Raw genomic sequence first — 13,772 nt, 5'->3', positions numbered from 1 at the left:
AGTGACAAATTCAAGCAAATGCTTTTGCTATCACTTTTGGGCTTCATCACGTTAAAGAGAAAAGATGTTGCTAAAAATATGACAACCCCGGTCACTTTATTGCTATGGTCTAAATGATTTGGGCTATTTAATGATTTCTGTATCATCTAAGACAAACAAATCAAGAACTCCGTTTAAAGCAGTTATTGCAGAAATATACTGTGTGAGGCCCCAGTTAAGCTTTTACTGATTTGAAGTGTTTTTCTCAAATAAAAATTAAAAAAATACTTTTCACTGAAGGTAACTGAGAAATTGTTTGATTCAACATAAAGACGAAGACACATTTTCTTCTATTTTTTGAGACAGTACACTTTGTGATTCACAGGATAACTTGCATCAGACGCAATTTAATGAAAGCTCTCAAATAAGCGATTTTATTCCTATCCATGATTGCAGACATTTACAAAACCATAACATCTGAGTTCACCTTAAAAAATAACTTATATAAAGCAGTGATATACACAGCACAAAATAGTTCAGGGAGGGGGCAGGAGCAACTTGTAATAATTAAAATGTAAACGTGAAAAAAAGGATGGAATAAAAGTCCCTACTTATTTCTACTTAAGATGTCATGTGATAATATTTTACAATGTCCTGTGGGTCAATGTATGTATGTGCATATGTCTGTATAACATACACATATACAGTACATTCTCTTTCCCACACATATACATACACACATAATTATTTGCAGTTCAGTTTAGGGCAATTCTAATATGCCACTCCGTACAGTTGTTTGAATCACGTTTGGACCCGCTTTCTTCACAAAAGAGGGGAGAGAGCAGGAAATAAAAAGGTTGGTTTGGTGTGACTGAGATTCCTTTGTTTAACTGTACACTGTGATGAATAATTTTCTTCCGTAGTAGTTCTGTGAAGGGCTGACTCACTGTGGTTTTCATGAGGAGACTTGGTAATGGATCACACGCTCATTGTCATGCTAGGGGAGTACTAGAAGGAAAGAAGAATCCATATTTTAACAACAATTCTTTTAGAGATCACTAAGGTTCTTCTTGGTACAATAGAAACAATGAATTCTAATTTCTTATCATCTTTTATGTGCAAGCTTTTCATCTCATACAACATAAAATAAGAAACTATAAAAAAAAGTAAACTGATACAGACTTTAACTTAGTACTGAAATTTTAAATATTTCCCCTGGAAAGCATCAAGTCCTATCCTCTCCCTGCACCCAGAGGCTCATCATTACCCAGTCCCTCTGCCTCCCTCCATCCAGACAGATTTATGTTTTGCAGGCACTTGTAAAAACCTTTGGTAAATTTAGTCCAAGGCTGGATCATAACTAAGTAAGTATGAGGTCTAGTCTTTGCTGTCTACTAGCTTGTAAACTGAGGAGGCTACCTAACCTGTCTTGACTTCAGTTTCCCTATCTGTAAAGGGGCTTGGGGAAGATGAGATACAAAATCCTTAAACCATGTATTTATTGAATACACAGAAAGTGCTCAGCAAGTGTTAGGTTAATACTGTAGGGAAACAAAACAAAAACAACTCCAAGCTGGCCCCGGGAAGCTCTCATTAAAGCATTTAAAATACTTAAGAGTCTAATTTATAATTCAGCATTTAAGCATCTTGCCCATAATCTGTGACTCTAATCTTTTTTGTTTGTTTGAAACAGGGTCTCACTCTGTCACTCAGGCTGGAGTGCAGTGGTGTGATCTCAGCTCACTGCAACCCTGACCTTCCTGGGCTCAGGTGATCCCACCACCTCAGCCTCCCCAGTAGCTGGGACTAGAGGCACATGCCACCATGCATGGCTAATTTTTCTATTTTTTGTAGAGATGGGGTTTCACCATGTTACCCAGGCTGGTCTCAAACTCCTGGGCTCAAGCAATCTGCTCACCTTGGCCTCCCGAAGTGCTGAGATTACAGGCGTGAGACCCTGTGCTCGGCCTGTGACTCTAACTGTAATCCACAGTCATTTTTGCACATGAGTAGGAACATCATTGTTACATGCGGACTTGTCAGTTTGATGAGGCTGACAAATGACAAAAGGTGAGGGTTTCAGAGATATGGAAAAAGTGGTTTCAAAAATGATTTAGAGAGAAATAAAGAGCAACTATTTTGCTAATTGTGCCATTGTACCCTCATATTCTTGGAGAATAGACTGTGACAGAAAAGTTCTACAGCAGCACCATGCAAGAGAACTTTCTTCAAAGACATACTTGTTCTGTGGTCTGTGCTGTCCAACTTGGAGGTCACTAGCCATATGTGCCTACTGAGCATATGACATGTGATTAGTGCAATCAAGACACTAAATGTTTAAATGTTATTTAATTTTAATTTATTTATGTATCCACATGTAGCTAGTGGTTACCATTTTGAATAGCACAGCTCTAGACTATCTGAGCTGTGGGGAGAAGCATCTAATCCCACATGGTAATTTACTCTTTGGATGAAGACAGTTTCTAAATTAAAATGTAAATGTGGACCCTGAAATTTTTTAAACGTTTTATTGGAAACCCATGAGGACCAGGGTAAAAGGCAATTCCTTTCAACATACTAATAACAATTGTGCCTCCTAGAAAAAGGCAGATAAAGTCAAAGGGATTGGTCCCAGGCTCCAGGAACCTAACCAGAAGCTGTGATAATCCTGGGTAGGCGAGCACAAACTTTTCAGAAAGTTGGCAGAAAGAGAATAAAATGAAGTGAATTATAGACAAGCTGAGACCGGCTGCAGAAATCAGAAAGACATATAGGTGTGTACTGATGTACGGATGGATTATAGTGTGAAAGCAGGACTCCCCAGGGAAGAGCACAGAGGGGCAATGGCTCAGCTGGCACATGTCTGGGCCAGATGTCATTAGGGCTCAAACCAAAAACATGCACTGTTCCTGAGGAAAGGTGGGTGATTAGGCCTGGAAAAGGGTCACTGGACCATAGGAAGAGGATTGTTTAATCCTATAAACATGCATTACGTCAAGGAAAATCTATTAATACTTGTTAATCACTTCACAGCCTACAGAGTTTCAGTACAGGAAAGTGAAATTACATACTTGAACTGATCCTGTATGTAGGATTATAGTGAGTATATGGTGATAAGAAGGGGAGACTTTTAGACAGATCATAGGAGAAAAAAAAAAAGAGGGAAACTGCCAGAAACAAGAAAGGAGATTCAGTTTAGACAACCTCTCCCCTTGATCATAGCAGCAGAAAAGCAAAGCAAAGCAAAACCTCCAGTCATGGACAAATGCTGATGACATGGAACTGATCCCTGACCCTGTGTCAGAGGGGAACAGAGTACCATTTCATCACATCACATTTCAACCCACCATTTCATCGTCACAAACATGATACCATTTAATATGTTTACTCAATTGATTCCATGCACATAATGTGATTCCACGTCTCACATTATAAACAATGACAGCATGCTTCAACTATCCAGAGCCTGTGGCTAAACAGAACTATACTTTGGTATTTAAAAGTTTAGAGGCAAGAATAAATAAAAAGAAAATAAGTGGTTAGCAAGATTTTACTAGAGTAGAAAAAATCAGAGAATATGGCAAAATGGGCACAGATAAATTTAATCTATGCTTTCCGCAGCTACTGTTATTTACAATAAATATTGGTGATTCCATCAGTCCAATATAACTTTCTGTGATGATGATGTTATAATTCTGTGCTGTTTACTGCAACAGCCACTAGCCAGAGGTTGCTACTGAGTTCATGAAATGTAGCTAGTACAATTTAGGAACTGAAATTTTAGTTGTATGTAATTTTAATTAATAGGGCAGCTAGATAATCAATCATTCTTTTAAAACAAAGATCTTATTGAGTATACTGTGTCAATAATATAAACCAGTAAAAGATACTAAGCATTTCAGAAAGGACCTCAAAGGAAATGCTTTTTAAAAATGTTTCTGGGGCTGGGTGTGGTGGCTCATGCCTGTAATTCCAGCACTTTGGGAGGCTGAGGCGGGTGGATCACGAGGTCAGGAGTTTGAGACCAGCCTGGCCAAGATGGTGAAACTCTGTCTCTACTAAAAAATACAAAAAGTTAGCCAGGCGAGGTGGCAGGTGCCTATAATCCTAGCTACTCAGGAGGCTGAGGCAGGAGAATCGCTTGAACCCAGGAGGCGGAGGTTGCAGTGAGCCAAGATTGTGCCACTGCACTCTAGCCTGGGCGACAGAGCAAGACTCCGTCTCAAAAAAAAAAAAAATATTATTCCAGTTCATTCATATGTCAGGTTATGTTAGGAAACAGTGTTGAAAATATAGAATAGCCTTCATTATACTATACGTTGTTAAGAGTATGTATATATGTCAAGCTATACATACGCATATACTCTACTATCAACCATTTTTATTTATTGCTATCATCTCAACACTGGCAACTGTTAACATTTTTTATCTGTGATATTTCAAATGTTTTAAGTCAATCTTACAGAAAAATGATACTTTGTTACTGATTTGTTGGGAAGTTAAAAGAGTGAGGTTGGCCCAGGGAGGAAACTGAGTGAAAAAATAGAGAAAATGAGGGCCCAATTCAGTCAAAATGGAAGCATCAGCTCCACGCAATACAAAACAACTCAGAAAAAAGAGCAACTGGCCGGGCATGGTGGGTCACGCCTGTAATCTCAGCACTTTGGGAGGCCGAGGTGGGTGGATCATGAGGTCAGGAGTTCGAGACCAGCCTGACCAACATGGTGAAACCCCGTTTCTACTAAAAATACAAAAATTAGCCAGGCATGGTGGCACACGCCTGTAATCCCAGCTACTCAGGAGGCTGAGTTGGGAGAACTGCTTGAACCCAGGAGGCGGAGGTTGCAGTGAGCCAAGATCGCACCATTGCATTCCAGCCTGGGAAACAGAATGAGACTCTAGTCTCAAAAATACATAAATAAATAAATAAATAAAAAGAAAGAAAAGAAAAAGGAGCAACCATCTAATAAAGTTTAATTTTTGAGTAGTACAAATAACTGTAAGATGGTATGCTAAATATATTTAGTACAGTAAAATAGTTTGTATTTATGCCTGGGTGTCTACATACACAATGTGCTATTTACACTCCTGAGGCTGTAAAATGCTCATGTTTGGCCACCATTACTGAAACTACTTCAAAAAATGAAATAAGGGGAAATAACAAAATTTCTAGGAAAACTCACAGAATGGGCAAGCAAAAAGGAATTTTGCTATAGATTACTATTCTTCAAAGTAGTAGAGAAGTGGCTTACAATTTTCCAGAAGTAAAGGAAGAGTAGGTGTTAAATGGAGTATCATATTTAGAGACATAAAATATTCATGGTGTACTGTACTGAGACCACACTTCAATGTTTCTATTGTACTGCTGCATCAATATGTGATGACATATTGTAATGTTTATGCCAAAATGCTGTGATTTCAGGTTGCCCTGTTTCAAAACTATTCCGAGTCTGGCTCTCCCTAACCAGATGATAAAATAGCTCTTACAAAGCAGTCAACAGCATTACAGTTTGGTTCAGTTAAAAATGTAACCCTTAAAGATATTATTTTAAATGTATACCAACTTATTTTATCTTTTAATGTGAAATGAGATAGCACGCCTTGCTATGAACTTGTGATTTTTTCCTTATTATGCCCAGTTCATGTACCATAAAATCTAGAGATTTCCATGAAGTCTTTGAACAATGTGTATAAATTTCTGTTTATACATGTCAAGAACACTTTAATTCTCACTATATTTCTGTTTAAGTGTCTGTATGATACTTTATTTTCTTAAAGAGAGAGAAATAAAGAACAGTTCCTCTACCCTGAGCTAAACAAAAGTGAAATAAATTGAAATAAATTTAGTATTTATATGATTACATTAAAAAATTGGGGCTGATGTGATTTCTTTACAATAGCAGAAAATGACAAAGGGGGTAAGGGAATGAGAGATAATCTACCATCTTGTTTGTAATTCCTATTTGATGCCATTATTTTAATGTCATGTTTACTCAATTGATTGTATTTCAGTGCCATGGGAAAATATTTTGCTAAATTAATTCAGGAAATAAGACCAGACCAGCTACTTTCTTCTCTTGAGAAGCATGAAAAACTATTTTTTTGAACTAAGGCTTTTTGTAGTCTATGCTTTCCAAAACAAACATTTTACAGTTTGAACACTAGGGGGCATCTTTGTTTCTTGAAATAAAGGGTCTTGGTTGTGATCTTAAAAAAAAAACAACCTCAGCAGTGAAACATTTTTTGATTCGCATTTTGTTTTGTCAAGCATGTTGGCACCGCAAGGTTTATGACTTTGGGCTGGGCATTTTTGTTTCTATATTAATTGAATGAAGCAGCATGTGTGAGTGTGAAGAGACTAGGATAGTATCTAGTACATAAAGAGTACTCAATAGATACTTGCTCCCTTCCCAGGCCTCCTTCTGTGATTTAACTTCAAGATAAAACCTGACAGATCCTTAAAAGGCAGACTGCTCAAAAATATGTGCTTTCAGAGTTATGTGTATTAAACACTAGAACTTGCATGTTCATTTATTGAACAATGTTTTCTTTTTGAATTCATTAAGAGTTCTGCTTTTCCTTGATTATAGCAAAGCTAACTTATTGGGGATAACTAGCTTATTTACTTCTTCAAAGCCTTACATTTGTCAGCACCAAATCTCTTTTGTCTTTCTTCCTCTCTCCTCTTATTGCTTGATTTTATAGAAAGATCTAAACAAAAATGTATAGTAATATGACAAAGAAAGCCACACATAACAATGATATCATTCATAAAAAGTCCCTTCTTCTCAGGAGACAGAAGAATGGAGAAGCCAGTGTGTACCTGCTTCCAAGGCTGTACTACCCTCCAGGGTGGTGGTGCAGTTTCTCAGTCCACCATCAAATTATGTTTCCTTTTACAACATTTCTGGTGGGGACAGGAGACAAGGAGGGAAGAGAAAGCAGGGAACTTCTGTTTGCTGTTAACTCTGCTGGCAGTCTAGCATTGAACCCGCTTAAGCTCAGGGGCAGGGAGGGTGAGCCAGAAGTTAGGGGTGGAAGAAGCCTTGTTCCAGCTGCTCTCGTTTCTAAATGCACATATTCACAGAAGAATCTGTTGTTTGCCATGTGCATAGTCCATTAGGGATTGAAGGGAGAAGCTGGGGCTTATTCTGTGCAAGGAAGTTCTCCACATCCTGGCATATCTGAATCTTTGCCCCAGTGAAGAGCTTTCTGATGCCAGTTCTGAATTGGTACCCCTCTTCCAACTGTTAAGACAGCAGTCACTAATGACAAATCTGGGAAGGAAGTAGAGGGAAGAGTTCCTCTTGTCACTGCCCATAAGTGAAAGTCACGTGGAAGCTTTTTAAAAAAGTTTTTTTCCAACTCCAAATTAATCATTTCCTCTGACTTTTAAAATACATGGCTTATATATACATTATAGCACTCATTAATCTGACACGTTTTAGTTATATCAACATCTGTTTTTCCTATTGGGTTGCACTCTTTGAAAGTAGGTGTTATATTTATTTCAGAATACCTTGGTCTTAACCTGATGCTTTGCATATAATAGGCTCAATAAATGTTAAACTGAATTGAATTATCAAATACCTCACTGAATTATACCATTTTATTGCTGGTAAAATTACTCGAAAAGGAAATAAATGTCTTTAATTAGATAAAAGTGAACATAGAAAAATTAATTTGTCCATAGTTTTGAAGCAAACCACTCAAAGAACCAGGATCTAAAAAATAATTCCCATAATCTTAAGCATTATGACTTAAATTATGTAGCTTCTCATGTTTTTCCTTAACACTGACAGGCTAAATTTTTTTTTTCAACTGTAAACTGTTACACATAAAAAATTATTTGTCCTCACTAATCATATATTGCCTGCAAGTAAACTACAGATCAGCATAATTTTAACAGAAACGAACTCTAAAAACAGGGGATGTCTTGTGCCCTGCAAAGGTCCTATGTGGATATCAGAACTACAAGAATCCACAGAGCACTCAATCTTGTATTCTGTTTTGGGAATGGAACAGCCACTCTGTATAAAGCAGCCACTCTGTATAAAGGTAGACGTGCTATTAGCCAGTGCTTCAAATTCTTATGGTATCACCTCTGGTAAATGCTGAGTTGGGCAAAATGAGGGTAGTCTCTCTTATGATTCTGAGTCCTCCGTAAGAAATTTTAAGGATGCTATGAATCCTGTGAAGATGAAATTCATTTGGGTTTTGAAATCTTTTATGCTACATTCCAGTTCAGTGGTTCTTAGCAGAGAATGTACACCAGCATCAGTAACAAAGCTTTTCCACATTCAAGTATGCCCAGCCCCACTCCTGGAAATTCTGATTCACTAAGTCTAGGGAGAGTTCTGGGAAACTGTATTTTAAAAAATTCCATTGGGGTTTCTAATGTGAAATATTAATGTAAAAAATCATTATATTACATAGAACTCCTTGAGAAAAGGCACCATTTTGTCTTTTTGGTCTCTCCAATACCTAGCATATTGCCTTGGCATGTGGTAAGTGCTCAGTAATTGCTTGTTAAATGAATGAATTTTATTGCTTCTGTTTTTGGTTCTGTCTACTTCTATGGAGATATGGAATGAACTTTTGTGTAACAGTACAATCACACGCAAGCAGTGACTTGGGTATTCAGCTCAGGTTAACAGACCGCCAATTTGGCCTTCAGTCCAGTGAGGTCTACTATATAAAGTAAGAACAGACTTTTTAGATTTTGAGGACAGCACTGAAACAGACCTAGTTTTGCAGCAACCTGAGACATTTTAGTAGCATGAAAACTTATAAAAAGTATCAAATAGGCAACCTGTTTCCAGTTTGTTCCTTTACAGTGGAGGTTCTCAATGAGAAAACTATTATTACGGTTTTTCTAACTATGTACACAGAATAAAAAAGAAAAAGTTTGTTTTAAAAATTATTTTCAAAGATATTCCACTTAAAGTTTCTCTTATCTAAAAGATAAACCTGTTGAACTCTAGATAAACAGCAGTAAAAGTGGCTTTATGCATTTATTCTAGCAGAAGAGCTTCAGAAATAAAATCTGAGTATAATATAGTCAAGGGAATACTTACACTCTCACTCTGAAAAGGATTTAAGAAATTTCCCCCCATTTCGCCATCATCCCTTGGAGTGCCCGGTTGATTACTCAGGCTCATATTATTGGGAGAATTCTGTAAACAAGATTTAGAAAACAAGGCATTGTTGAAAATTTTAATTTCCCTCTTGCACTGTACTGTTTCGAATATTGAAACAGCATCCCTAAGGACAAAGCATACTTCTAATTTTAATCTTAGACTTCTACCATGTATTCTATTTCATTCTTTGCACTTTGACAAGTACTAATGCCTTCCCAAATGAAAATTTAAAAAACAATCAAAAAACCCCCAATAACCTACCACAACTATTTTCTTAGCTTCAGAATCAATATTTATTCAATTTCCCACCCTCAGCTTATAGAGTTCCTAAAACTCTGGAGAGTTTAAAACATTCCCAGCAGGGGCATGATGAAGAGATCCTACCCACTGATAAGGCAAGATGGAACAATAACTCCCTTAGTCATTTCACTAACCAAACTTTGAAAGGTCACTGTTTTAATAAACATTTCCTTTTAATTCTACATGCAGTATACAGATAACACTATTTCAACCATTTTTACATGAACTTTAAGGAAAAAAGAAAGATAGCTAACAACTGTACTTAAGAACAAGAGACACCTTAGGACTTGAGAATTTATTATGTACTCTTAGAGGAAAAGGAGGCTCAAAAGAAAACTGCTTTAGAATATTTTCCTATCATTAGTTTAAGAGTAGATTTACTTTGGAACTTTCCTTGGAAGATAAAATGACTGTTATTAGCAATCTAATCGAACACCAAGTTAGCAGTGCATTGCTTCATATTCTATTTAAATTTGCTAGTCTCATTATTACCGCACAATTTTAGCCATGGCAGGATACCTGATACTCCACATCAATAGGAAATGTAGAATGACATTGGACTATAAACCATGTTTATACAGTAGTATAACTGTAATTCTTTGAAGGTCCAATTCATTAACTTGTAAAAAAAACTTCAGAGTTAAACATTTTTAGTTGTTATTTCAAATGGAAGAAATAACTTACTTACTTACTGGCTTACTTTTTCCTAAGCCATTCCTATTTACATTGTTTTGGAATTAGTTTTTAGATTTTTTTTTAAAGAAAATTGCTCAGAGAATTTTGTCTTAACTACAACAACTTGTATCATAAAAATTAACATTTCACGAATGAGTTATTCCCAGAAGAAAATGGTTAAAATGTAAAGCAGAGACAGACAGATGAGCTGGTAGAAATACACTGTGTCTTGTCTTGCTGTGCACCCCGCAGGGAGGATCTGAGAACAAGGATCCTCTGAAGTCCATTGGAGCTCTCTGTGTCAAGAAACCCCAAGGACTTGGGAAATATACTTTAATAGCATAAAGAGGATTCTATTTTTTTTGATAAATTTTTCTCTGAAAAATGTTAGTTATCCAAGTATATAGAAAAGCAACTATACTTTGAAATGAATCTGAATATCTTGATTTCCTGGGGAAAAAATTAAGTAAAATTTAACTAACTGCATTATTTTAGAATTCATTAATTATTAAAGTTATTAGGTTAAATAAACTGTACCTTGAAAACAGGAATGATAATGCTGACTTAGCTCAAAAAGGAAACTGAATTTATAAAAAATATTGTAAGATTTACTCATAATTTATAAATTCTTTTGGATTTCTGTCACTTTATATATAATGGAGAAATTGGTAATACTAGAATAAAATACAATCTAATATATACACACATATATAAGAAAATTCAAGGATGCAGTTGGAAGCTGCATATTTTACATAGTCAAACAAAAGAGTAAAATGAACCCTCTTATTCTTGTGTAACATTCATACCCCCTGTGGTATATAAGGTACCATGAGAGAAGCAGCGTATCTCAGACTCAGTTAGGGTGCTTTAAATCTTTGCTGCACATTTGCCATATATCATTTCTTGATTTATAATTCTGAAAGTCTGGCTAACTTCAAACCTGATTCCTAACTCAAAGTATTGATTTTTAAATACTTACAATTTGAAAGTAACATTGCATTGCTAATGTTTAAATACACACAAAATACTTCCAATGTTATTATTCCTGTTTTACACGCAACCTCTTCATAGCATGGTGGCTCAGCATTATACTCTTCTGTGTGTGTGTATGTGTGGTGGGGACGGGTATTTAAGGACACTAACAGGAAGATTGAAAGGATACATTCAACATACAAAACTGAGATAAAATCAGATCTCTGAAACCTATTCCTATTCAGCCTACTGGACCATATTTGAAAAGCCTGAAGTGATAGGACAATTGGGTTTTTTTGGTTTGTTTTTAACTAGAGTAATCTCTGCAAAATTAGAAAACAACAGAAGCTCCTCAATGGGAAATCTTAAGAAAATTGTGCTGTCCGTAATCGCTGAGTGACATGATGATATGGGCTAAAGGGCATATTCAATATTGGCATCTGAGGGACAGCTAAGATAGCGGTACCAAAAACCATCCCAGAACAGGTAAGGAGGGTAGGTGGGAATGAATTGTGTGTATGCTTCATTTAACTGTAGCTGTATTTGTGTATTATGTCCAGTAGGTTTCATCAATAAGGCAAGAATATGATGTATAAAAAGGACTTAGGTTGGTCAAAAAGGCACTCTACTTGCTTCAGCACAAAAGAGTACAAGATTACTTTTAGATACATTAGGCCCATCGGTTACAGTTATTTCAATGAATGTGTACTTTATTCCCTACTTTAAGAGTTTTGCTTGAAAAAATATGGTTAGGATTATACTGATACCAACTTCAAGAAATTTTATTACATTCTCACTTATTTCTTCAAGTTGGAAATTCTCTTAAGCTATGATGTCATACATGAATATTTATATACATATATACACACACACACATATATGCACACACACATAATACACCACAAACACAATTTCCTCTGGCTGCCATGTTTAACCCTGTTGGACTTCCTGGTCTGATTTCTTCTAGCAGGTATTTCATATCTTCTTCTCTTTTTTTTTTTTTTGAGACATGGTATCTGTCACCTAGGCTGGAATACAGTGGTGAGATCACAGCTCACTGCAGCCTTGGACTCTTGGGCTCAAGTGATGCTTCTGCCAAAGCCTCCTGGGTAGCTAGGACTACAGATGTGTGCTACCACATCTGGCTAATTTTTAAAATGTTCTGCAGAGACGAGATCTCACTATGTTGCTCAGGCTGGTCATGAATTCCTGGACTCAAGCAATCCTCCTCACTTGGCCTCCCAAAGTGCTGGGATTACACGTGTGGACCACTGTGCCCAGCTCATATCTTCTCTTAATTAGTAAGTTATTATCCCTTCTCCCATCCTCAAAAATTGTTTCAAACCTTTTAAAACTTTTTTAAATTTTAAATTTTTCCATTTTCAAATTAAAAAAGTGAACATTTATAGAAACTGTGGCTCTGCCTATAATTAGAATAAAATAATAATGACATTATTCTAAGTAGTGGATTTTGAATTGCTTTCTCACAGGCTGCCAATAGTGAGTTTTCTAGAGTGTTGTTTTGACTCTGCTAGCTCCCTCAAAGAACAAACTGTCAATCATTCTCCCAGTGGATACAAATGAGCTAGAACTCAGGTCAGCACACATGAGATGATGGTGTAGATCTCTAGTCATCTACCAGCTCCCTTGTGAATGGTGTAGGATCTCTAACTGGAGCCAAAATTCTTGGGGTCAGAATGCTTCAGGTTGAAAATACTTTCTTGGTAATTTGTTAAACATGATATGATCAGAGCTTGTCTTCTCACATACATGTGTTTTTTCAAACTCAGAAATATAAATGTGAGATATGTTAATACGAACTGCAGAATTTCCTTAGCTGCTTTTCTTCTAAGAAAACAAACCGGCCGGGCGCGGTGGCTCATGCCTGTAATCCCAGCACTTTGGAAGGCACAGCCAGGCGGATCACGATGTCAGGAGTTTGAGACTAGCCTGGCCAGCCTGGTGAAACCCCTGTCTCTACTAAAAATACAAAAATTAGCCGGGTATGGTGGTGTGCGCCTGTAATCCCAGCTACTCGGGAGGCTGAGGCAGGAGAATTTCTTGAACCTGGGAGGTAGAGGTTGCAGCGAGCCAAGATTGTGCTACTGCACTCCAGCCTGGGTGACAGAGCGAGACTCTGAGTCAAATAAAAAAAAAAAAAAGAAAGAAGGAAAGAAAACAAACCATATACTTCTCTCTACCCTCAACCCCAACTCCAAGGAAAAGGATTTTTGTTTCATTGATTAAATGGGTGACCCCTCAGTTATTAAAGGGCTGAAAGGAATTTCATATATCATCTTTAAAAGCTTTCTAAATCAAATATAAATTCTGCATTCTGAGAAAGAGGCACATGAGTTTTACTCGGTAATGCTCAACTGAGCAAGAAATAATTTTGAAACTTCATTGGAAGCTTTGAATTCATTTTGCTTACTGAAACAGTGCCATCAAAGTGCAATTGATAGTGTGAGTTCCTAGCCTTGTCCACAAAAGATTGTGTAGCTAATGAGAAGAAAGATATTTAGTGTCTGTATAGCACTTCATAGCCCTTAACATATGTTCACACTCGATTCTCAACAATTTTATGAAGTAGGCAGGGAATGAACTAAAATCTTTATGTTACAGCTAAGCAAACTATGCCTATGAGAGATTAAGTAACGTGTCCCTGCAACTTGTAAGTACTATAGTAGCATCAGGCTTTCTGATTCT

General features: G+C 36.7%; 1 protein-coding gene across 10 annotated transcripts in view; it reads right to left on the bottom strand.

The window, feature by feature from the left end:
• Positions 1 to 385: 385 nt before the first annotated feature.
• Positions 386 to 13,772, bottom strand: part of SSBP2 (single stranded DNA binding protein 2) — a 324,480-nt gene continuing 311,093 nt past the window's right edge. For 6 of the 10 annotated variants that reach the window (XM_003822253.7, XM_003822255.6, XM_003822254.7 and 3 more), the window contains 2 exons: positions 9,057 to 9,155; positions 386 to 987 (listed from right to left, as the gene is read on the bottom strand). In XM_003822253.7, coding sequence (XP_003822301.1) covers positions 958 to 987; positions 9,057 to 9,155 — 129 coding nt within the window. In that variant the 3' untranslated portion in view covers positions 386 to 957. Of the gene's footprint in view, positions 988 to 1,019; positions 9,156 to 13,772 lie in introns of those variants that run through there. The other 4 variants (XM_063604176.1, XM_063604175.1, XM_063604177.1 and 1 more) reach the window with 2 other exon arrangements.

The sequence above is a fragment of the Pan paniscus genome, chromosome 4 (genome assembly GCF_029289425.2).
Source record: "Pan paniscus chromosome 4, NHGRI_mPanPan1-v2.0_pri, whole genome shotgun sequence".
Taxonomy (NCBI): domain Eukaryota; kingdom Metazoa; phylum Chordata; class Mammalia; order Primates; family Hominidae; genus Pan; species Pan paniscus.
This window is presented reverse-complemented; position numbering and strand designations above follow the sequence as displayed.